This window comes from Oncorhynchus keta, chromosome 25 (assembly GCF_023373465.1).
Source record: "Oncorhynchus keta strain PuntledgeMale-10-30-2019 chromosome 25, Oket_V2, whole genome shotgun sequence".
NCBI lineage: Eukaryota > Metazoa > Chordata > Actinopteri > Salmoniformes > Salmonidae > Oncorhynchus > Oncorhynchus keta.
Genome location: NC_068445.1, coordinates 12,341,291 through 12,366,445, shown reverse-complemented (window position 1 = coordinate 12,366,445; position 25,155 = coordinate 12,341,291). Strand labels below are relative to the sequence as shown.

Here is a 25,155-nt window from a genome sequence, read left to right as displayed (position 1 = left end):
GATTTCGAGCCAGAGGCGGGTTAACTTCCTTCAACCTCTCCGCTCCAAAGAGGCCCGGCTTCCACAGGGTTAAACCCAGAAGAAGATGACCCTGCTGACTTGGACCTGGACTCTGATGACCCTGCAGACCTGAAGAGAAGAAAAAGAGGACATGAACATTTTGGGGTTTCCCCCAGGTCAAACACTTTCTTACAATTAGCTAGTAATGTCTCTGTATTACAGAATGTATCAGATTGTTGTGGATGGTTACCAGACAGTGCTGAGACTATGCCATTACTAGCTATACCCCTCGGTGTTTATTAAATATTAATGTGGACCAAAGCAGTTACCTTACATACCGAGAGCTTGATTCGGTGGAGGATAAGGTGTTTTATATGAGAAGGTTTTAATAATCCCACCTCTGCCCAAGCAACCCATCACCCTGTCCTACTCTTCCCCAGGTTATTTGTGTTATATAGCAAATGGAACCGGTCTCCAGTTGGGGGAAAGTCATTGTAAGTATAACCTTTCTGTCTACATTAACATAATCCTGCCCTTACTGTTGAGAAATGGATCGGAACCCTAACATGTCATTGGGAACGCTAAACCTACTTCCTCAGTAAGTGGAACTAATGTATGTATGTGTGTGTGGGGGGAAAGCCTACTATTATCTGCCTACAAACTGGTCAGGATCCTGCTATGCTGTTCTGTTGTGTGTGCTATCCCAGTATCCCCAAATCACCCTTTTCTCTGCATTAATTCCCAATTATGGTATGACAACTGTGCTTGATTTCTTTAGAGAACTAGCAAATGTAGAAAGAATGGGTAATGCTACTGCTATTGAATAATTAACTGTTGAACTTGTATAAGGGAGGGGTTTGTGCGTTGGTGGGTCAAGAATGCTGAGTCAGTTGCCACTATCAGACGTGGTGGTTTCTATTGCAAACAAGCAAGATAAGTTGGGTTGGGATGTGTTTGCACGGGTGAAAACTAGCCTGTGGAACTTTTGCTGCAATGTCTCCTGGTACTAGTTGGAGTCCTTTTTGCTATCTTTTCTCAAGCCGGATGACCTTGGTGAGGAGATTGCGTGAAACAGCAGTATCTCCTCCCCACCAGATCGTCATGACCACAGAAGTTAACGTAAATGACTTGACAGACCTCATCACCGTTTCACACTTCGTTGGTTATCCAGATGGCCCTATTGGGGACAATAAAGCCTACTTTCATTGAAATGACCCCGATCCCTATGAACCTTCCTTTCCACCAGATTATTATTATTATTATTATTTAGTTACCGTTCAAGAGTTCCATTCAGACCACCCCTTTCCGTGTAAAATACCAATTTCCCAGAAACCAGAAGGATTTTAAGTAATGTCTGACAACAGCTCAGGTATATAATGTTGGGTGATGCTTATGTTTCCCGTAGCATCAAAGGGGGAATTTGTGGCAGAATTGGGGTGAGATCTGTTCTGTGTTGGACTTTGTTGCTATGCATTTCATAGACTCCTGTTATGTCTGCACCCTAACACAAGGCCATTGTGTTCTGGAACTGTTGTTTCTATAAGATAACTGTTTGTGTAACAATAATATAATTGTTTTATCACCTCTCACTACATAAGGGCATGTAACCATCTACTCTTCCAGCTCCTTCCCTGACTGAGATCAGAGAGGGATCTACCTATCAGCTGCTTGTATTAAAGATTCACCATTGTAGAACTAAATTAGTCTCTAATCTTTGGATGGAATTAACCACAACCATTTGAACAGAAAGTGAGATTAAGTGGCATTCACAAAGGTAAAAATCTGTCACGTATTAACAGATCAGCAGCGGTCCTGGCTTGTAGCTTACATTGAACTAGACTGTGCCTCCCTCCCGTAGCCTCAATGTACTTGACTACAGTATCCTGCTGGCCCATCAACCCTTGCACCAAGACATGCTGGACAGGAAGCACTCCGACTGTCAAATGAATAATCAAATGGCATTTTGTTCTATTTGTGTCAGTGAACATACTGTCTGTAGAATTACTTTATAAAACGCCTACATTCGTTCTAAAACAAGATTGATTAAGAACAGTAGGTGGCATCACATATAGCTTCTGCTGCAGTGGTAGCCTATAGATATTTACTGTACATACACTTTTTGTCCTTTAACTGTTATTCCATTTGTTCACATGGCATTTTGTGTGTTTTATGATTTAATAAATATTCTCAGGAATTTGACTGAAGAGACATTTAACCTGAAAATAATCTGGCATAGTTCTCATAAAAATAAATCATGCATGAATGCTTTTTTTAGGGGGAATAACTTGCTATTAGAGAATCCATAATAAAACCAATCACAGAGTGAGTGTGGTGGGTATTGAAAACACTGCTGGGACAGGGACTGGGTAGAGAAAGTATTCAACACACTTGAAATAGATTATGAAAATAATAGTGCCAAAGACGGACTTCTTTGTTCATCTTTAGTTGTGTAGTTTAGGTTCATAAATCCTGTAAGAGATCAATGGCAAACAGTATAATCTTAGTCTGTATACAAATCAATTTGTCAGTGTCATGAAGGAGGAACCTTCTATTGATGTTTTATATTGCCAGAAAGATTACGTTCTTAACTTTCAGCAAAAAATATGAATTTCTGTCTGTGTATCGATAAACCTTTCAGTGTATTCTGACACACATGACACACACCCACTGATTGGCAGGGTTGTTAACTGATATCTGCATCGGGAGTGTTAGCTAGCTGAGAGTCTGAAGGGGTTTGGAGCCTCTCTGATTGTTCCCTCAGTAATCTATGGAAAAGTATTAGGGCCAAGTGAAGAGAAAAAAAGCAACAGGTGGTGGTACTGTTGCCAGAAAGTTGGAAGTCATTGCATGCTGTAGTGTTAAGATTTCCCTTCACTGGAACTAAGGGACCTAGCCCGAACCATGAAAAACAGCCCCACATCATTATTCCTCCTCCACCAAACTTTACAGTTGGCATTATGCATTCAGGTGGGTAGCGTTCTCCTGATATCCTCCAAACCCAGATTAGTCCGCCGGACTGCCAGATGGTGAAACGTAACAGGTCCCTGGGTTCGCGCACAGGCTCTGTCGTAACCGGCTGCGACCGGGAGGTCCGTGGGGCGACGCACAATTGGCCTAGCGTTGTCCGGGTTAGGGAGGGATTGGTCGGTAGGGATGTCCTTGTCTCATCACGCACCAGCGACTCCCGTGGCGGGCCGGATGCAGTGCGCGCTAACCAAGGTTGCCAGGTGCACGGTGTTTCCTCCGACACATTGGTGCGGCTGGCTTCAGGGTTGGATGCACGCTGTGTTAAGAAGCAGTGCGGCTTGGTTGGGTTGTGTAGCGGAGGACGCATGACTTTCAACCTTCGTTTCTCCCGAGCCCGTACGGGAGTTGTAGCGATGAGACAAGATGGTAGCTACTACAACAATTGGATACCACAAAATTGGGGAGGAAAAAAAAGAGGGATCAGGATCCAGAGTAACGCTGAGGTTCTTCAGTTTTATTTGAGACATCCTCCATACAACCATTGAGATTCATTGTCAGATTCAACAGAAGATCTCCTTGTTTCTTGGGACCTAGAACAAGCATCTCTGTTTTGTCCGAGTTTAAAAGTAGAAAGTTTGCAGCCATCCACTTCCTTATGTCTGAAACACAGGCTTCTAGCGAGGGCAATTTTGGGGCTTCACCGTGTTTCATTGAAATGTACAGCTGTGTGTCATCCGCATAGCAGTGAAAGTTAACATCATGTTTTCGAATGACATCCCCAAGAGGTAAAATATATAGTGAAAACAATAGTGGTCCTAAAACAGAACCTTGAGGAACACCGAAATTTACAGTTGATTTGTCAGAGGACAAACTATTCACAGAGACAAACTGATATCTTTCCGACAGATAAGATCTAAACCAGGCCAGAACTTGGCCGTGTAGACCAATTTGGGTTTCCAATCTCTCCAAAAGAATGTGGTGATCGATGGTATCAAAAGCAGCACTAAGGTCTAGGAGCACGAGGACAGATGCAGAGCCTCGGTCTGATGCCATTAAAAGGTAATTTACCACCTTCACAAGTGCAGTCTCAGTGCTATGATGGGGTCTAAAACCAGACTGAAGTATTTCAGTTCTTCTACTGCCAATGTTTGTCTATGGAGATTGTATGGCTGTGTACTCGATTTTATACACCTATCAGCAACGGGGGGAGCTGAAATAGCTGAATCCACTATTTTTAAGGTGTGTCCACATACGTTTGTATATATAGTGTATATTGACTATTAGTTGAGACGCAGGGCCCGTTCTAGCTTTCTCGAGTGGGAAATTGGAAATGTGAACTGGGCCAAGTTGGGGGTAATGATGCATTTAGGTTAAAGTTTATTGAGCTGCATGAATATACCACACTAAAAGCTTGATTTTATGGCTGTTTTAAAATAAATTCCCAGCAATTCTACATAGTAATGATTTATGTTCACTACTTGGTCAATTGATTTGATGATTAAATCTATGCAAATAAATTTGGCTGTATAAATTGTTCACCCCTCTGTTTTATTTTATTCTATAGGGTATATTGTAACCATGTGTTCAAGCCAATCAAATCAAAGTTTATTCAGGGCTGTCCTTTTAGAACTACGAAAGGCGCTCCAATTGTTTAAAAGAACAGATCAAGATCTGTTCCCTATGCTCAGTGGCAACCCGTCATTCAGGGCAGTTCACCCCACCTTTTTAGCAAAACAAAAACATTTGTTTTTTTGTTGCCTGTTTTGCATGTTATTTTGGCATTAATACATGTCACAAATCAAACAATGCAAACAATGTAAAAAAACAAATTCATTGAGTTAATAAAGCCACATACAAACATGGTCTCTTTTTTGCTTTCTTGAGTAAGGCAGCTCCAAAATGCAGGTGTTTCAGCCTTTCTGTGGTGGTGGGGCAGCCAATGGAAAATACGGAGCATAGGGGCATGTGTTCAGTCACTCATGGGGACACTACTACACCACAAAATATACAGGGAGAGCTCAAAAATTCAAGCCCTTTGGGTGCTGCCAGAGAGTTACATTAGAAGTGCCAATCCAAGAAGGTTCAAGGTCATTGGCCACAGATAAAGTTACATCAAATCACGTTATATCTACCTTAGCTTTGATTGGACTGAGCACATCAACATCATACTTTCAAAATCTTAGCTAGCAAGCTAGCAGTCATTATCATGAATCATGTCGACAATCTACCTTCAAATAATTTTCCATCCTTGTCATATGAAGAGAAATTACAGATGAAATGTATCGGTGCTCATCGGTGATTGGACATAAACATTACACAACAAGTTGGAAGTCGCAAATTGACCAATGAGGGGTTTGGAAGGAATCAGTGGCTAACTGTAAACTTTGCAAAGCAATCACTAGCCTGCTATTCAGTGGGTGTGGGTGTGTGGTCCACGTCTGGGTTTAAGGGTCTGTTTTCCCAGCTTAAAAGGATAAACATTCAACACCATGGGCCAGAAAAGGTTGAATACATTGGCCATGCTGTCAATCCAGCATGACTTCTGCATTGTTCAAAACAACTGGAAATCTCCAACTTCAGTGAGTTCAAGACAACTGGGAACTCTGAAGAAAACAAGCTCAGACTGGAAAAATACATTTTGACTGGTCATCCAACTCGGAATTCCAAGTCGGGAACTCAGGCCTCTTTTTGGAGCTCCGACCTGAAGATCACTGATGTCATGATTCAACCTTGTTTTTCCGAGTTCCCAGTTGTCTTGAAAGCACCATAAATCCAGAGAATGCCAGACTTTGATGACAAAGTTGGATGAAATCATTTGCCCACTGTCACATTCGTCGAATGGAGGAGACCAAGGCGCAGCGTGATATGAATACATGTTCTATATTTAATGAAGAAAGAATACTAAAACAAACTTACAAAACAACAAACGACCGTGACGCTATACTACAAACAGTGCATACACAGGCAACTAGACACAGACAATAACCCACGAAATACCCAAAGAAGATGGCTGCCTAAATATGGTTCCCAATCAGAGACAACGATAAACACCTGCCTCTAATTGAGAACCAATCTAGGCAACCATAGACATACAAACACCTAGATGGTAAACAACCACATAAACCTACAAAAACCCTAGACAGTACAAAAACACATATCACCCTGACCTAACCAAAATATATAAAGAAAACAAAGAATACTCAGGTCAGGGTGTGACAGTACCCCCCCACAAAGGTGCGGACTCCGGCCGCAAAAACATAATCAAAAGGGGAGGGTCCAGGTGGGCCTTTTTCACGGCGGCGGCTCGGGTGCGGGACGTGGACCCCGCTCTACCTCAGTCTTGGCCCACTTGGGTGGCGCCTCTGGTGCGGGGACCCTCGCAGCGGGCCCGGACGGTTCCTGGATGGCTGACGGCTCTGACGGCTCCTGGCTGGCTGACGGCTCTGGCGTCTCCTGGCTGGCTGGACGGCTCTGGCGGCTCCTGGCTGGCTGACGGCTCCTGGGTGACTGACGGCTCTGACGGCTCCTGGCTGGCTGACGGCTGTGGCGGTTCAGGACAGACGGGAGACTCTGGCGGATCCGGACGGGAGGGAGACTCTGGCGGATCCGGACTGGCGAGGCGCACTGTAGGCCTGGTGCGTGGTGCCGGCACTGGTGGTACCGGGCTGGAGACACGCACCTCAGGGTGAGTTCAGAGAGGAGGAACAGGGCATACAGGGCTCTGGAGACGCACAGGAAGCCTGATGCGTGGTGTTGGCACTGGTGGTACTGGGCCGAGGACACACCTCAGGGCGAGTGCGGGGAGGAGGAACAGGGTGTACTGGACTGCCGAGGCGCACTATAGGTCTGGTGCGTGGTGCCGGCACTGGTGGTACTGGGCCGAGGACACGCACCTCAGGATGAGTGTGAGAAGCAGGAACAAGACACACCGGATTTTGAAGGTGTACTGGAGACCTGGTGTGTATAGCCGGCATCAAATCTTCCGGAACTTTAACACAAGGTTCAGGCTGAGTACGAGGAACTGACACAGGTGGCATCGGACAGCTAACACACTCCTCAGGGCGAATGCCATGCATACTATGCCAAACCACCAGCTCTCTCTCTTCACTCTCCTCCAATTTCGTCAACAACTCCTCGAATGTCTCATAATCTCCCCTCCGTTCACTCTCCTCTAATCTGTCCAATAACTCCTCGACAATCTCAGACACAACCCTCAACTTTGCCGACTGCTCCAAGTGCCACCCCCCAGTACATTTTTGGGGCTGCCTCTCGGGCTTCCAGCCGCGCTGCCGTGCTGCCTCCTCATACTGACGCCTCTCTGTTTTCGCTGCCTCCAGCTCTGCCTGGGGCGGCGATATTCCCCTGGTTGTGCCCAGGGTCCTCCGCCATCCAGAATTTCCTCCCAAGTCCATGAGTCCTGCGATTGCTGCTGCTGCCTTTTACCACGCTGCTTGGTCCTTTTTATGGTGGGTTATTCTGTCACATTCGTCGAATGGAGGAGACCAAGGCACAGCGTGATATGAATACATGTTCTATATTTAATGAAGAAAGAACACTCAAACAAACTTACAAAACAACAAACGAACGTGACGCTATACTACAAACAGTGCAGACACAGGCAACTAGACATAGACAATAACCCACGAAATACCCAAAGAAGATGGCTGCCTAAATATGGTTCCCAATCAGAGACAATGATAAACAGCTGCCTCTAATTGAGAACCAATCTAGGCAACCATAGACATAAATAAACACCTAGATGGGCCTAGATACTTATTTTCCACCATAATTTGCAAATAAATTCATTTAAAAATCCTACAATGTGATTTTCTTGATTTTTTTATTTTCTAATTTTGTCTGTCATAGTTGAAGTGTACCTATGAAAATTACAGGCCTCTCATATTTTTAAGTGGGAGAACTTGCACAATTGGTGGCTGACTAAATACTTTTTTGCCCCACTGTATATAGCCTTGTTATTGTTATTTTATTGTTGCACTTTTATTTTTTTTAACTTTAGTTATTTAGTAAATATTTTCTTAACTCTTATTTTTCTTAAAACTGCATTGTCGGTTAAGGGCTTGGAAGTAAGCATTTCACAGTTGTATTCAGCGCAAGTGACAAATACATTTTTATTTGATTTGATATGCCCCCTTTGTTTATCCTACGATTCTGACTTGGTGTACAACAGTGTTGGCTCCTCTGAGGAGGAAGGGGAGGACTATCCTTCGCAGTGGATTTCAGTATTTTTTTTATTGTAAAACATTTAGAAAGATATACTTTTAGACAAAACTACACTAAATATAATCATGTCACCAAATAACTGATTAAAACACACTATTATGCAAAGAAGGTCAACAGCACTGTAGGGTAGCATTATGGTGTAGCCTATCAGAGCTCATGCATCATGAACTGACATTTTGTCCACCCAATCAAAGGATCAGAGAATGAATCTAGTACTGAAAGCATAAACTACAGCTATCTTCTAGCACTGCAGTGTATAAAATGTGGTCAGTAGTTGACTCAGAGAGAGAGAAAGAATAGTTTAACAGTTTTGAACAAATACATTTCTCCCAAAATGAAGGAGAAGCAAGAGACAAATAGAGATAGAGACAAAAAAAATCACTTTCAGTTTCACTTACTTAGCTAGCAAATGCAACTAGCTAGTTTAGCCTACTGAAACACCCTGCTCAAACAGAGGGATGCTATTTTAGCTAGCTATGACTTTCCAACACAACACTGGAACTCTTCCAAGTCAAGGTAAGCTTTTGGTATTACTCATTTATTGCCACCGTGACCCACCGGTGTAACTGCTTACTGACTATGCACTGATGTTACTGCATGATTGTAGCGGTTTACTAAAGTGTTAACGTTAGTTCTATTAGTTACTCTGACTATGAAGTTACTTTGGCTAAAATGGTGACAATGCTGTAGGCTGTGTGTGGCACTTTGGTTTGGAAAGGTTATTTCGCCTGGTCACATACAGCTGATGTGTTGAGCATTGAAGACCACAATCGAAGGGAAGAGTTGAGAGGAGGAGAGTTTATGGATGCGAGAAGGAATTCAATATGGCTGCTATGAAAGTGAGCTGTGTTTACGCGTGATCAGGGGTGCGATTCTGTTGAAAAGGTTTCTTAAAAGGAAGCAAACGGAACAAAACATGGATAAACATACCTGAATTTGTCCAATAGAAACTCCTGTTTGCAACTGTTGGACTAATGATTCCCCCCTATATCTGCTAAATGCAGGCAAGAGTGTGCAAGGCCATACTGAATGTCGTTGTCTTTCACCTCAAATTTGTCTCTCGACCTGTGTGCACTTATGTTGTAAACTTTCATTCAGAGGCTAGGTTGTAGCCTAAACCTATCGCTGTTACATTGAACTGGGTGAATGGAATAAGAATAAGAGTCATCCAACATGCTGTAATAGAAATAGGGCCAAGATCATGATGATATACCGGTATTGAAGCAGGGACCGGTTTGGGTCTTTACTTTACCATCTATACCGGTATTTGAATGTTTGGTTTGTTAATTAAATGTGATATGACATGTGTAATGTCCATTTTTTTAAGTTTACTTCGCTACTTGAGTAATTTCTCTCCGCGCCACTTGCCACATAGATCTAGCCACGCCCCCTGTCACTCAAGGAGCGCCTTTCGTTCGGTCTCCATGGTCAATACAGCACATGGAACAATGTTGATAACAATGCTGTTTTCACTTTGCTTCTTGATATAATTCCACTAACGTTCTATAATGACACTATTAGTTTGTGTTTCTTGCATCAGCAAACATCTAGTTTGTCTTTTCTTAGCAAGTTGCCCTAAATCTTGTGAGATGCTAATTTTTAGCCGCTAATAAATGTACTGGGTACGCGCAAACGTTGCTAGCTAATGCAGCCTGATAATACCAGTGATGGTGTAGACCTAAATCAGCATTTTGTTTGTGCAACAGTATCTTCTAAATCAAAGAGGAAAATACAAAGCAAGAATATGTTAGCTACATGAAGTAGCCAAAGCTTATAGGGTCCCCTAGGAAACACTTATCAATACTGGCATTTTAATTCGTTGTCATCTCAAACAACACTGTATTCAAAGTGCTCACTATTATAGATCTGGATGACTCTCTAAATACAAATGCTTTGTTTGTAAATTATGTCTGAGTGTTGGAGTGGAGTGTGCCCCTGGCTATCCGTAAATAAACAAGAAAATGGTGCCATCTGGTTTGCTTAATATTCCGAATTTGAAATTATTTATACTTTTACTTTTGATACTTAAGTACATTTGATCAATTACAGTTACTTTGATACTTAAGTATACTTAAAAACAAATATTTTTAGACTTTTACTCAAGTGGTATTTTACTGGGTGACATATAAAGTCCAAAGAAGAATCCTGAAGGAGGAGACATTACTAGAAACAAACTCAGTTTACCCTTTTATCTGTGGATTAATTGTTGGAGTAGTGAACCTTGTGCATTTCAGGTAAAATAACAACCCAAAGTTTATAACCCAGGACAAATTAGCTTGCAATAGCAAGCCAGCTAGCCAAAGAATATATATATATATATATTCTGGTTTTCGCCCTCAAAATCACACTTTCTTAACATCAACATGGGATGTTCTAAGTCCACAACAATACTTAAACACATCAAGAGACCCTTTTGAGGTCTGGGAAAAATCAAAGAAATTTAGATTTTGAGTGTAGTTACCCTTTAATTCAACTGTGCAGGCACTGTTGTTTGGTCAGCTGTGTTTCTGCAGTGCACATAATATATAATATAATATATGCCATTTAGCAGACGCTTTTATCCAAAGCGACTTACAGTCATGTGTGCATACATTCTACGTATGGGTGGTCCCGGGGATCGAACCCACTACCCTGGCGTTACAAGCGCCATGCTCTACCAACTGAGCTACAGAAGGACCACATGAGGTGGAGTTTGCAAAACAATTGGCCACTGGATAGATGCAAATAATCATGATATCTGTCTTCCAGGTAGGAGTAGGCTACTTTGTATCATTACCATTTAATTGAGAAAGGCTTTCTAAAAAAAAAACTACCAGAAGATGGTTAGGGCTATTAGTATCGCTATATTTTTCCTGTTGCTTAATTGTTTGAAACCATACAATGAAGCATGTCTAAGCTTGCTTCAAAGTACCCTATAGCCAAAATACCACCGTAGAAATGTGGAGGCAATTATTTTATAAAGACTCATATAGCCCTCCTGTTCTATTGGTTTTCAAATCAACTTTATTTCATTGTCTAGCAGCCAAAAGGTATTATCGTAGTCACATTAGCAACCCATGATAGTTGTGATAGCCATGGGAAGTAGGGATGCTGGGGGGTGCTACAGGACCATCTGGTAGTTTATATTTAAGTTCTCATTTACAATGACAGCCTACCCCAGCCAAACGCTAACCCGGACGACGCTGGGCCAATTCTGCGCCACCCTACGGGACTCCCAATCCCGGACGGTTTTGATATAGCCTGGAATCGAACCAGGGTCTGTAGTGATGCCTCTAGCACTGAGATGCAGTGCCTTTGACCGCTGCGGCACTCAGGATGGTGAGATGTTAAAACTGTATATAATGTGTAGTTGCAATAAAAAAAAACGATTAAACCATTTTTTCCATTGCATTATTGATATAAATGATACTGGGATTGAGGTAGGTGAGAGAGAAAAAACATGGGATATTTATATACAGTGCCTTCGGAAATTATTCAGACCCCTTAACTTTTTCCACATTTTGTTAGGTTAAAGCCTTATTCTAAAATTTATAAAATAATCCCCCCCCCCATCAATATACACACACTACCCCATAATGACAAAGCAAAAACTTGATTTGACATTTTTGCTCATTTATAAAAAATGTATTAAATGTAATATTTACATAAGTATTCAGACCCTTTACTTAGTACTTTGTTGAAGCATCTTTGGCAGCGATTGCAACCTTGAGTCTTCTTGGGTATGACGCTACAAGCTTGGCACACCTGTATTTGGGGGGTGTCTCCTATTCTTCTCTGCAGATCCTCTCAAGCTCTGTCAGGTTGGATGGGGAGCGTAACTACACAGCTATTTTCAGGTCTCTTCAGAGATGTTCGATTGGGTTCAAGTCTGGGCTCTGGCTGGGCCACTCAAGGACATTCAGAAACTTGTCCTGAAGCCACTCCTGTTTTGTCTTGACATTCAGGCCAAAAGAGTTCAATCGTGGTTTCATCAGACCAGGGAATCTTGTTTCTCATGGTCTGAGAATCTTTAGGTGCCTTTTGGCAAACTCCAAGCGGGCTGTCATGTGCCTTTTACTGAGGAGTGGCTTCGGTCTGGCCATTCTACCATAAAGGCCTGATTGGTGGACTGCTGAAGAGATGGTTGTCCTTCTGGAAGGTTCTCCCATCTCCACATAGGAACTCTAGAGCTCTGTCAGAGTGACCATTGGGTTCTTGGTCATCTCCCTGACCAAGGTTCTTCTCCCCCGATTGCTCAGTTTAGCCCGGATCGCCAGCTCTAGGAAGAGTCTTGGTGGTTCCAAACATCTTCCATTTAAAAATTCTGGAAGCCACTGTGTTCTTGGGGACTTTCAATGCTGCAGAAATACTTGAGTACCCTTCCCCAGATCTGTGCCTCGACACAATCCTGTCTCAGAGGTTTACGAACAATTCCTTTGACCTCATGGCTTGGTTTTTGCTCTGACATGCACTATCACTTGTGGGACCTTATATAGACAGGTGTGTGCCTTTCCAACTCATGTCCAATTAATTTAATTGACCACAGGTGGACTCCAAGTTCTAGAAACATCTCAAGGATGATCAATGGAAACAGCAGTGTCAGCAAAGGGTCTGAATACTTATGTAAAAATGTTATTTCTGTTTCTTGGTTTTTAATACATTTGCAAAAATGTCTAAACCTGCTTTTTTTGTTGTTGTCATTTTGGGGTATTGTGTAGATGGTTGAGGAAATTGTTTTATTAAATCCATTAATAAGGCTAACGTAGCAAAATGTGGAAAAAGTCAAGGGGTTTGTATACTTTCCGAAGGCATTGTATGGTCGCAATTCTGCATGCAGAGCTCTCCCGTACACTCTGCTGTAAAATAAACAGTTTAGTTTGAGTTAAATCGGGTCTCTCGCTCTCTCCCTCCCTCCTCTCTTCTCTCGCCTTTGTGGTGGAGATCAAGTGATCTGGAGCAATACTTTTCCACTTATATTTTCTATTAGTTTACCATTCTAAACTTGGCGAAATGAGAATGGGAACAATATCAAATAAGGATCATGGCATTCTCTCGCCCTTGGTTCGAAGGCATGCTCCTGCCCATGTCAAACACTTAGGCGTACTAACCTACTAGTCTTCCAAGAGACACAGTTCTGGCCACTAGTGAACGATGGATCGCATAGCTGTCCATTTGTGCTCAGTTTGAATAGATACAATCTTAGTTACAACACCACTTTATCTCTCTCTCTCACAGACACACCCTTTGCATATTTATTTGTACTGCATAATTACACTCTGTTCACAACGCTCTATTCCTTGGCAGCGAGTGAGTTTCAAGTTTATGAGTTTCAAGTTGGGAGAAGCGTACAATTTATCCAACCATTTAACTACCGATCTGCGTGCCAGTTTTGATTTTCACGTGCACATTTTCGTGGAACAGTTTAATTTCAATAATAACATTTTAATTTCTCAGAATTATTGTCATGTGGTTCATAACACAAATTGGATTTTAAAATGATAATAGTCTAAAAGTAAAAATTCCACTAATGCGAGAGGAACAGCCATTTCCGTATGGACACATTGATTCACTGTAAGCCATTGGCGGCTAAATACATAAAGCTGACCAAAAAAAAAATATATATATATATATATATCCTGATGAAAATGCTGGTTCTTTCAATTGCATTCATGTCTCTACTCCATCTGCCTGCCTCCCTTTCTATTTGTCTCGACTTGAGCTATCGCTAATGAAGTGCAACATTGTATCAAATCAATCAACTCTGTCCACCCAATGACTGTATATATGAAGGTCTGGCCGGAAGCTTTTGCTAGCAAACTTACCACATTGTATCAACTAGCCTCTTAGAACTCCCCATCCCGGATCCGGGATCGTGACTACGGCTCAAGCTCATTACCATAACGCACAATGCGAAAAAATATTCCTAAAAATATTTAACCTCCACACATTAACAAGTCCAATAGCTCAAATGAAAGATAAACATCTTGTTAATCTACCCAGCAAGTCAGATTTCTAAAATGTTTTACGGCAAAAACATAGCACATATTTATATTAGATCACCACCGAAACAAAAGGCAAGCGGCGGCCATTTTGTCCCAGAAAAAATAACATTTAAAAGTAGGATTAAAAAATAAATAATTCACTAACCTTTTGAAAATCTTCATCAGATGACAGTAATATTACATGTTACACAGTACATTACATTTTTTTTCAATAATATGCCATTTATATCCATAAATCTCGGTTGACGACATTTAAAAAAAAAAAATGCTACTCAAATGTCCGGAGAAATGATGATAGCTCCGACAGATAACGTCAGATAACAAGCAATAAACATGACTAAATATACATGTTCTACATATATTTACAAAGATACACTTCTTCTTAATGCAACCGCTGTCTTACATTTATTTTTAACGTTACAGACATCGTTCACTGGGCTATACTATGAGTCGGAGCTCAGATATTAGCAGTATGTCTCCTCTACGTTTGGAGTCCACAGAAACCCCAAATAACCACATAAATATTCCCTTACCTTTGATGTTCTTCCATCAGAAGACGTAGAAGGAGTCATACTTACCCAATACATCGTTTGGTTTCACGTTGTGTGTCCCTGTATTAGCAAATGCTAACAGCTTCAGTTGAAATGCGTCAAAAATGACTTCTGGTCCAGCACTCTTGCGCATCAAAACTTCCAATTTACATATTATATGTCGATTAAACTGGTCAAACGATGTGCAAAATCGAGCTTTATGATGTTTTTAGCATGTAGAACAAAGAGCAGCGCTAACAGACAAACCGGCTTCAAATGCTGGATCATGGAAAAAGACGTACTCCAAATCGGCCGCACGCAATAGAGTGCATGTTTTTCAGAGGGACACGAGCAATTTCGCCCGCCAAACGTGCAGGGCTCGTGGGATTCTCACAATGAACGTGCCATTTGAAAGCAGACATCGCGCTGAACAGATAGAGACTATTCCTGGATCGGTAGCTGCCTGGGAAGGGTGGGGGCCATGACGTCAAAGTTGACCCAACTTTTCTCTTCACAAGAGAGAGTTTGGGAGAAAGGCTGCCCTGAGAGTTCTGCTTTACATACAGACACAATTTTAACGGTTTTAGAAACTTTAGAGTGTTTTCTATTCAATAATAATTTGTATATGCATATATTAGCAATTTTGGGAAAAAATATTTTCAGTTTACTATGGGCACGCACTTTCTCCAACGGGGGCAGTATAGAGGGGGAGCTCTAAGAGGCTAGCCTATTCCGGGTCCCCAGAGTTTCCTGCACCTGTGAGCTCGGGACAGACACAGCTGTTTTTGTGCAAAGGGAAATGTGTTCAGGTATTTTATGACGTTTCCACTGGATATATAGTATCCCAAGAGCATGACAGTTTGCTCTTTCACATCGAGGCCTGGTGATAATCAGGATTTTTAAAATAATATGAGGAACTATTATCATCCACAATGGATGTCATAAAAAAAGACTTGACTTACTGTGTGAGGTATAAAAAAATTATGAGAAGCTCCGCTGATTAGTGGTGGTGAGTTAAGACAATCAGAAATCAGACGTCCCCAAATGGGCACTTTCCTACTTTTGCGCACAGCAGGCCAGTTGGTCTACTTGTGTGCCTGCTCAGGTGCGGGAGCTCCCTTCACATTAAGAGGACAGAGAAACCAGACACATGCTCATTGCTGACGTGGAGCGCTCCAAACAAAATACAATGTCAAAATTGTAAAAGCTCGTAAATGATGGTATGAAATAAATCACTAATTGTTTCCCACAAGAAAGAGTAGCAGGTTGTGAACTCTGCAAACAATGTTTCCACTCTGAGAATAAGAACGGTAAATGACCTAATTAATCCATGCATTAACATAAATGAATGTAACCAAATTAATGGTAAATGTTTTACTAGTGACATATGCAATTGGGAAATGATCAAAATAAACAAAGGACTAACAATTAACACAATAAAACAATGCATGCGCAAGAATTGGTGTGAGACAGTTTAGCGCATTCTGGAGAGAGACACGGTAATATCTTCGCCACTGTCTTGCCCGACTCAAGCCTCTCCTTGAGATTAATGAGCTAGCGTAAATTTTTCCTGCTTCTTGTTTATTACCAACGGGTGTTGGCGTTCCAGCCCAGTCCTGATCCTATAGAGATCTGCTGATACCAACCGCGGCACCGGCTTCCAACTCGGCTGCCGACGGCTGGGGTGGTAGTAACCTTTATTGAAAACCACTCAGCGACACGTCTAGATCAGGGGTTGGGTGACCCATAGTTCATCAGGCTCTCCTAGGAATATAATACCAGGAGAATTCGAGTGGTGAGTATACTTTCTCAGCTCGGCAATTTACATGAAATAAATATTAGTTTTACACCCACGGGTGGCGTCACAAACCCTTCACTTGTGGACCTGGAGTTACTCACTTGTAAGAGGTATAGTCACCAATACGAAGAGGTATAGACATTTCTATTCACACACCAAGCATGGACCCCATCAGTAGCAATGAAGAGGAGACTCAGGTCTATTTCGGGTCAGTGGCCCCAGTCTTTCCATTAAAGGAAAGCCCTTTCCAATTACTGTAATTATCCCCCAAAATATCATGTCTCTCATTTCTTTTACATGACCTAAAACATTAACCTATTAAAAACAGTACTGTAGTAATGAAGTTTGTGTAGTAGGCTATAGGCCCAAAACATTATCACAGCATATTGACTTTGCTTGAATTGCCCTCCCAATGCATTGTTGTTTTTCTCAGACCATAAAAAATTATCAAGATTTGAGGTAGGCTATATGATCACACTGGCAATAGATCAGTTGTTGTATTACTTGTGAGGCACAGCTGAGTGAGAATATATTTGAATAATTCATTTTTTTTTTACTTTACTGGGCTGATGGAGCCTGCATCTGATGGTCAGTCTCAGTGGAGGGAGAGGGCAGCAGACTGGTTCCACCTCTCTCCCTCTGCTCTCCATTCCCTCCGCTGACACTGACCAAAAAGGGACACCGGCTACCAGCTGCTGGCGAAACTCGAGTTGCACTGCATTAGTTCTACCTCATGCACAAATTCATGTTACGCCTATGACCAGAGAAAGTGAAATATTCCTAGCTATAAAAAAAATACTCAAGCTGCTAATAATACCAACGCAAGCCTATGGATACACTTTCCTACTCATTCATTGCAGCTGCAGTGCTGATTGTAGTGTGTGTGGAAGTAGGGAGAACGCACATTTTGAATAGAAAGTGTTGACAGTGCTGAGTAAAAACTTAAACATAAATATATATATAAATATATAAAATATATATAAATATATATAAACATGAACTCACTCATAAAAACAGCAGCTCTTTGCTGTTTTCAATGACAATCTCTGGTTTTAAAACCTCACAGTGTCATGGTTTTAAAACCTCACAGTGTCAACTTTGCTGAAGGTTTCTTTTACGCCTGCTGCGTTACTGCAGACGCGGTAATATGAGTCATCTGATTGGTCAGTGGTAGGCCTATAGTGCACTTGATTTGCTCCCCCCGGGCCTGCCGGGAAGGCAGTTGTACCTTCAGACATATGAAATGGTTGAAAATGGGAACACGGCGCCTACCCCGTGCGCAAGGCATTTGAATCGGGTGCACCTACCGCCAACAGAGCGAGACTAATTTAAAAAAATAGGTATGCAAGGCTTATCGTTGTTTTTTTTGCAGAAATGTTTGGCAATCGACTAGGAATGCCTTGGCTATTGGTGAATACTGCCTTAAACCATGACTGACATACTGTCATATTCTCCCGACACAACTCCTCCTTCAAAACTGGTTACATCAGATTCATTACAATACTATAATTTCCCCTTATTCAATCACTCCCTTAAAACCAGTTACATCTGGTCCATACTGGACTCCCCCTCCCCAAACTCCCAGCCCTTGTTACTTGTCATCTACCAGAAGGACGTCAAAGAAGGGGTTTGTGGAAGTTCATGTTTCATCATACTTCCCTCTGCCTCTCGTTCTGGTAATTCCCCCGGCTCTACCTCTGGCTCGGCTGATGCTGGCCTAATTGGCAAAGTTGCTGACGACGACAGTAAGCATGCTGACTCGGCCTTGCCCTTCCTGTTGTGAACTTGTTGTGAAAAGAAGAACGTCTTTTTAGCCTCCTGTTACCTCCAACCCAAAATGAGCTGTATTGAAGGCAGGAGGGAGACCTACATCCAACCCCCAGGTCACGACACCCGCTCCATGGATTAACTCTCTCTTCTGGTAGAAAACCTTTCCATCCGCCAAGTGAATGGTACGGATTCTGCCCCCACCTGGCCTTTACCATCCCTTCATGAATATATCCCAACCTTACCCCTCGAGCACCCTCAGGGACCGGGAGGTAGGCTCCTCTCCACAGCACATTCCATCCTTGCGTGACGTTCCTACTATGCCCTGTTGCTGCACATTATTGTTGCTCATATTCACACACACACCAACAGGTATAGTTCTAAGTGCACCCCTACCCCCACAGGAGGTCTTTTGCCTTTTGGTAGGCTGTCATTGTAAATAAGAATTTGTTCTTAACTGACTTTTCCTAGTTAGATAAAGTTTAAATAAGAAAATCTAAATGCCTCTAGTACCCACAATAGTGGCCTCAGGGCACCAAACAACTCCACCCCAGCATCCATAGCTTGCCAAGCAATTAAGGCCCCCCATTTATAGTACTTCTCCCTACCTGGTTTCAATTGGTTTCTCCCCAATAGGTAAACCATAAACCAACCACAGGGGTACCTCCAGGACGCGCCCAACCAAATCCGCCAACCTAGTAAAAAAGGTCATCCTAGTAAAACCCCCAGTACGACATGCCCCATATCTCTAACAATACAGTGTAGGCCCTCACTTCTTCACAGGTAGCATTAGTGTAAATCCTGTTAGAACCAACCCAGTCCAGCCTTTCCAGCACCCTACCGTCACATTGTTCCTGTCTCCACTGGTGAACTCGGTGGCCATGGAGCAGGGGGTTTGCAACGTGTAAAGCCGGGTGCTTATATCTCCATTTTCGCCTAACCTCCCAGACCCAGCTATTCAGCCACTCATTCATCCATTCCTGTGTCAACGACTGACCAATCAGACCTCCACTCACATAGTCATGGCTGAAAGTTTCCTTATTACCATTCAAACCATTCAAACCCTACCTCCAACGGCTGATCTCTTCCACCTGGTTTCCTCGGGTGCCCTTTTTTAAATTTGATTTTTTACAAGTTTCCCTTTAGACTGAAACAATTCAGCTTGACTCTGGCTCATGCTATAACGGTCACATCCTTCTCCTTAGTTAACACTCAGGGGGATGGTCCTACCCTCAGAGCATAGGGTACCTTAATCACTTGGGTGTCCCATGTGTCTCCTGCTGAATAAACCATGGCCAGATACTGGTATCTATCCAGTAATTGTTTCTCCAATCCAGTTTAATCAGGCATGGTTTCACATAGATCAGCACATCCCTGATTTGCAGACCGCACCATATACAAGCCTTATCAATGGCAAACACCTGGGTATATGATTTCAGCACACCATGCCCGATCAAGTGCATACTGTAGGCCTACAGTGTGCACTTGATCAATAAACTTTGGTTTGATTAGAATACTAATTAGTTAGATCTAAATGAGGACATACCATAGAGATAGATAGAGGACTCATCATGGATATAACCTGTTTATGCATGGACATTGCCATTGAGGTCTTCCACCATTTTAAAGTAGTCAACTGGGTGGGGAATCCTATTGGTTGGGAGCAATCAGCTAATGATCAGAGCATTGTCTTCTTCTTCAAATTGGGTGTTATGGTTTGTAAATGGCTTTAACCTATATAACCGCCATCGAGTGGCCACAATAAATGAATGACACAAGATTTGGTTCAGGACTCCAGCACTACAGGTGGCAGCAAATAACCAATATTAGCTTTACACTTTTTTTAAACACAAAAGAAGAAAACTGACTACTTTAAAATTGAGGTAGCCTAAATACCTATGACTGTATATATGAATAGACAAAGCCATCGATCACGTGACAACATTAATTCCTATGTGAATACTCAATAGCACATTGAAGCCAAAGTAAGTCGGTTAAGATGGCATCTCAAGGAGACATAGTAACCGAAAGGTTGCAAGATCGAATCCCTTAACTGACTTGCCTAGTTAAATAAAGGTAAAATAAAAATAAACATACACAGTTTGAGCTACTCCAAGAAGTCATGTTGCAGTCTTGGTCAGTGCTGCCCCATCTCATTGAGTAACTCAAATTGAAGGGAAACCGGGGTACTGCAGGCTGCAATTAGTAACTAAATTATCCTTACCTTCTTATGTGTGCGATTTTAAAATAATCTGTTCAAGGACATACATCTGGTGTATTAGAAGCAATTATTGGTACCATGCCTGTCTTCTAAAAACATTTTTATTTACACAAAGATTTTTCCATTCACTATAGTGGGGGATCCTGTTTTACACTAACAATGCTTGTATCGCGGTAGGCCTTGCACTTCCATTGCTTCAATGAGAGGGGGCACTCATTCCCCCTGGGCGCTGCCCAAGCGGTCACAGACGCTAGTAGCCTATAATTGCTCTGATACAAGTCCTCTATCTATCTCTGGGACAAGCACCGAAGAATGGACAGCGTTCCCGAGATTCCAATCTTTAAGGAGCAATTTTTTTGACAGAAATCAGACATTCATAAGTCAAATAAATAACATAGTAAAATCACAACCAGTACAGTTTTAGTTCCCGAATCCGGGCCTTTGTCATGATGACGATGACGTAGCACTCTACTACTTAACTGCAGTTGCAGATTCAAAAACCACAAGTAATTACGACACACGTTTTACGCCTGCAGGGGTGTAATCATTAATGCACACCTGAGTAAACAGTTGCCAATACAAAACGTTTTCCATAGAAAACAAGAGTTTCTATTGGGCAAATGTAGGTAGGTCACCACCAATGATGTGCGTCATTGGTCAGTTCCGTTCGCTTTTGTTGGCTGTTTGGTTTCCAGTTAGTAAATACAGCCCAGGTGTAACACACCCTGAATATATTGCCCAACCCTCTTACCATGGTATGCGGCACTTGGCCTACTCTTGGCTGAAAAAGGAGGCCGACCGCTGTCATGAAAATGTGTTTGTTTTTATCTTTACGGTCCAAAATGCTATCCACATGCATATGAAAATGGTAAAAGCATAGGCTTAAAATATATCTCCAATGATTTTCACTGAATTCAGATACTTCCCTTGTACAGCAAGGCATCAAAGCATCAAGGACAACACGAGGAAAGTAGACTGGTAAAGGTAAGAACGACGTGGTTGTCAGCTTTCATGACAGTTACAACAAATATTCAATGTCTTGAGTAGCTTCTCACATTCGATCAATGAATGTAATTATGTTGGTCAACTTATTTTAATGTTATGTTGTCTCAGACATGATATCTTATTCCCATTTCTTAAAAAAAAAAAATTAAGCCGAAATCTGCAGTTGCTTCATCCATTTTTGGACTTGACTGTCAACTCTATCAGAACCCAAAATATAAGCTTGTTTTACAAAGTAAATCTAAACAAATACTGTATAGCCTCAACATGGTTAAAACTATAATTTAGAAATCATGGAAGGTCAATCCTTGCATCTATAGCTCTGTCTATGAATTTGAGTGGTTACATTTCTCCAACACCACCTGTCAGCTTCTTATGGAAACAGTGTCAGGTGTGTTCCTTATTTATTGTTTTAACTGCACCTTTTTAGCTATACAATGTAGATCCAGACGTGTGTGTGTGTGTGTGTGTGTGTGTGTGTGTGTGTGTGTGTGTGTCTGTGTACAGTCTGTGTGTGGTACCCTACTGGTGAGCCTCTGGTGACTGAGTTGTTTGTGGTGTGTGTGATTGTCAGATGGATAAGAAGAGCGGTCTGCGCCTGTGTCACTTTGGGACAGCCAGGCGAAGGCGATGGTGGGGTCTGAGGAGAAGATGGATTTACATTTACATCACATTTACATTTACATGGAGGATGCTAGGGGTGTTTAAGACCAACCAGGAACATGACTTATACAGCCTCACCTGTCTTATGAAAGAGGGCCTGCATGCTGTCCTACAGACCAGCAACAACACAACAGTACCTGTGAGCAAACCTATAGACTGCACAACAATATACACACTATTTCAACTGTCACATAGAATACAGTTTTATACCATTGGAACTTACGACATTGACCCACCTCTGAGAAAATGACTGTACATACAGTACTTGCATTGTACATAGCTTTCCCTTAGTTACTTATATGACAAGAAACCTTTCATTGTGGTTATATAATGAGTTGATCTTGTTTCAATCAGGGTCAACTTTCTGCTGAACATTACAAATCGGCAGAGACCCAAGTCCACAAGGTGCTATTTAATCACTATTCAAACAAATATGTTAAACCAATCCCAACAGCATACTGCCTATTTGAGTAAATGTTTTTTGGGACACGTTTCCGCTTCGAACCCATGGTCCTCTGTTGCCTCCCCCTGCAGGACTTGGAGATGCAGACTTTTGCAGGGCCTGTGTTCGCCGGCCTGCGGCGGTCCCTGGATATAACAGAGGAGGAGTACCAGCGGTCCCTCTCTTCAGACGGCTGCTATCTACAGTTCATCAGCAACTCCAAGAGCAAGGCTGAATTCTTCCTCACGTGAGTCCTGCTGGAGGACATCATAAACCTCATACATGTACACACAACACATCTAATCTATGTCAACTCTACATAGTAGCACATGTAGTAAATGTAATCCCCCCTCCTTAGGAATGACAAGAGGTTCTTCCTAAAGACACAGAATACGCGGGAGGTTATGTTTTTCCTATCCAACCTGAAGGCATATATGGATCATTTGGAGAAATACCCCCATTCCCTGATGGTCAGGTTCCTGGGTGAGAGAGAAGTCTAACAGCTTAAGATCAAAATATCAAATGACAGGGCCTCCCGAGTGGTGCAGCTAGAGGCATCACTACAGACCCAGGTTCAGTCTTGGGCTGTAATCACAACCCGGCCGTGATCTTTAGTCCCATAGGGCGGCGCACAATTGGCCCAGCGTCGTTTGGGTGGGGGGATTTATTTGGCTCATCGCGCTCTAGCAACTCCTCTTGGCGGGCCGGGCGCCTGCAGGCGGACCTCATTCATCAGTTGAACAGTGTTTCCTCCGACACATTGGTGCGGCTGGCTTCCGGGTTAAGCAGGTGGGTGTTAAGAAGCGAGGTTTGGCTGTGTTGTTTCGGAGGACGCATGACTCAATTGCCTCTTGAGTCCGTTGGGGAGTTGCAGCGATGAGACAAGATCAAAATTGGGGAGAAAAAGGGGTTAAAAAAATACTAAATATCACGAGAGATTGACTGCCACCTTTGTCAGATGTTCATATTCTTATTTTCTTATTCCAGGGCTCTATAGCATTCAAATTCCAAATAAAACAAAGGTAATTTTAATGAACACGAAATTTCACAAACACAGTTGTTTTTTTATTACTCTAAGTAACTTTTCTCTCATTCTTCCTCAGAAGTATTTCATTGTGATGCAGAATGTGTTTTACCCGGACGAGAGGATTAATACCAGGTAAACATTGTTTGTATTGTAGTTATGAAAGATGATAAAAAAAAAAAAAATGTTGTCAATTTTGGCTTTGCCTCTTAGATATGACATCAAGGGATGTGAGGTGGGTAGGTGGACTGACCCTGCATCTATGGAAAACCCAGTTACTAAGATTCTGAAGGATAACAACTTTGAAGGAAAGCACATCATTCTGGGTAAGAGTCTGGTATGTCCTATATGTCAGTACCTGGGGGATGGATAAAATAATATTGTGTTCTTTCCTTGTCTATTATCAATTGAAAGATAAAACCCCATATGTTCCCCTAAGAAGTCAACATTTATCATGTGTTGACAGATAAGCAGCGCTCCTGGCTTGTGGATCAGGTTGAAATAGACTCGGCCTTCCTCCGTAGCCTCAATGTGCTTGACTACAGTATCCTGCTGGCCCATCAACCCTTGCACCAAGATGAGCTGGACAGGAATCACTCCTTTAGTAACCTGACTATGCGCACTGTAAAGTAAGTGTTCAGTGGAGAACAATAATCTACTGTATGACAAAGTATGGGGAAAAAAAAGGTAACACACTAGTTTTCTTTTGTGGACCTTCCAGACATGCAGTGAAGTAATACAGTGAGAAGATAATTGCAAATCAGGTATTTTACTCTTTAGCTGATTGTTATCTCTTTGTTATTCCGTTCTTGAATGGTCTTTCCTCTGCAGGTCAATGGACCAAGACAGTCCCGCAGAGGAAGATCCCCCCACTATTCCGTTGTTGGAGGGGTACTCTGCTCGACTGGCATCAGATACAATAGACAGTGGGTCAGACCACATCCAGAACACAGGGGAACACTCTGGCCATGGAATCCCCCTCCAGGAGATAAACCTACACTCTGTAAACTGTACAGAAGCAGAACTCCTGGAGTTCCAAGCTCATCACCGTAGGCTGCTGCCTAATTTAAAAAACTCTGTGCATGTCATAGACGGACCAAAGCTGCGCTACTTTGTGGGTATTGTAGACTTTTTCACTGTGTACGGTGTGAAGAAAAGGCAGGAGAACCTGTGGAAGAGTCTGCGCTTCCCTGGCAGAGCCTTCTCCACTGTCAGCCCAGCTACCTACTCCCAGAGGTTCTGCCAGTGGGTGAAGGACCACACCAAGTAAACCAGGGACACTGAAGCCCATTGAAAGACACAGAAGAGACTGTCAAGTGAATAATCAAACTTGTTTTGTGAACAGCATGAACAGTAGGTGGCACCAAATAGCTTCTGTTGCAGTGGTAGCCTGTTTTTAAAATATATATATTTAGAGGAATTTTATATTAGTGACATGTCCCCCAAACAATTATGTGGCAGGTTTCTCAAAAATCATGTATGAATGTGTATAAAATGTATTGGAATAAGTCGTGCCTAG

At 42.3% G+C, this 25,155-nt stretch overlaps 1 protein-coding gene across 8 annotated transcripts; it reads left to right on the top strand.

Annotated features, from left to right (window-relative positions):
* The first annotated feature begins 8,459 nt into the window (after positions 1-8,459).
* Positions 8,460-25,144, top strand: LOC118358197 (phosphatidylinositol 4-phosphate 5-kinase-like protein 1). Of its 8 annotated transcripts, none has more exons than XM_052478642.1 (10): positions 8,460-8,724; positions 21,441-21,489; positions 22,082-22,309; positions 22,525-22,575; positions 22,705-22,859; positions 22,971-23,095; positions 23,600-23,771; positions 23,850-23,962; positions 24,103-24,265; positions 24,468-25,144. In XM_052478642.1, the coding sequence occupies exons 3-10, from the start codon at positions 22,082-22,084 to the stop codon at positions 24,904-24,906; spliced, it is 1,446 nt and encodes a 481-aa protein (XP_052334602.1). In that variant the 5' UTR covers positions 8,460-8,724; positions 21,441-21,489; the 3' UTR covers positions 24,907-25,144. The 8 variants fall into 8 exon arrangements, with proteins under 8 accessions (XP_052334602.1, XP_052334601.1, XP_052334605.1 ...); XM_052478641.1 differs by having other exon boundaries at positions 21,424-21,489; XM_035735738.2 differs by lacking the exon at positions 8,460-8,724 and having other exon boundaries at positions 20,638-21,489; positions 23,600-23,634; positions 23,716-23,771.
* The last annotated feature ends 11 nt before the right edge of the window (positions 25,145-25,155 follow it).

Bases quoted from the DNA above. Each gene is read 5' to 3' on its own strand.
- LOC118358197 (XM_052478642.1), top strand. From the start codon at position 22,082: ATGGATAAGAAGAGCGGTCTGCGCCTGTGTCACTTTGGGACAGCCAGG. The intron at 22,310-22,524 runs GTGAGCAAACCT...TGTTTCAATCAG, and splicing joins GCAACAACACAACAGTACCT to GGTCAACTTTCTGCTGAACA. The intron at 22,860-22,970 runs GTGAGTCCTGCT...CCCCCTCCTTAG, and splicing joins AAGGCTGAATTCTTCCTCAC to GAATGACAAGAGGTTCTTCC.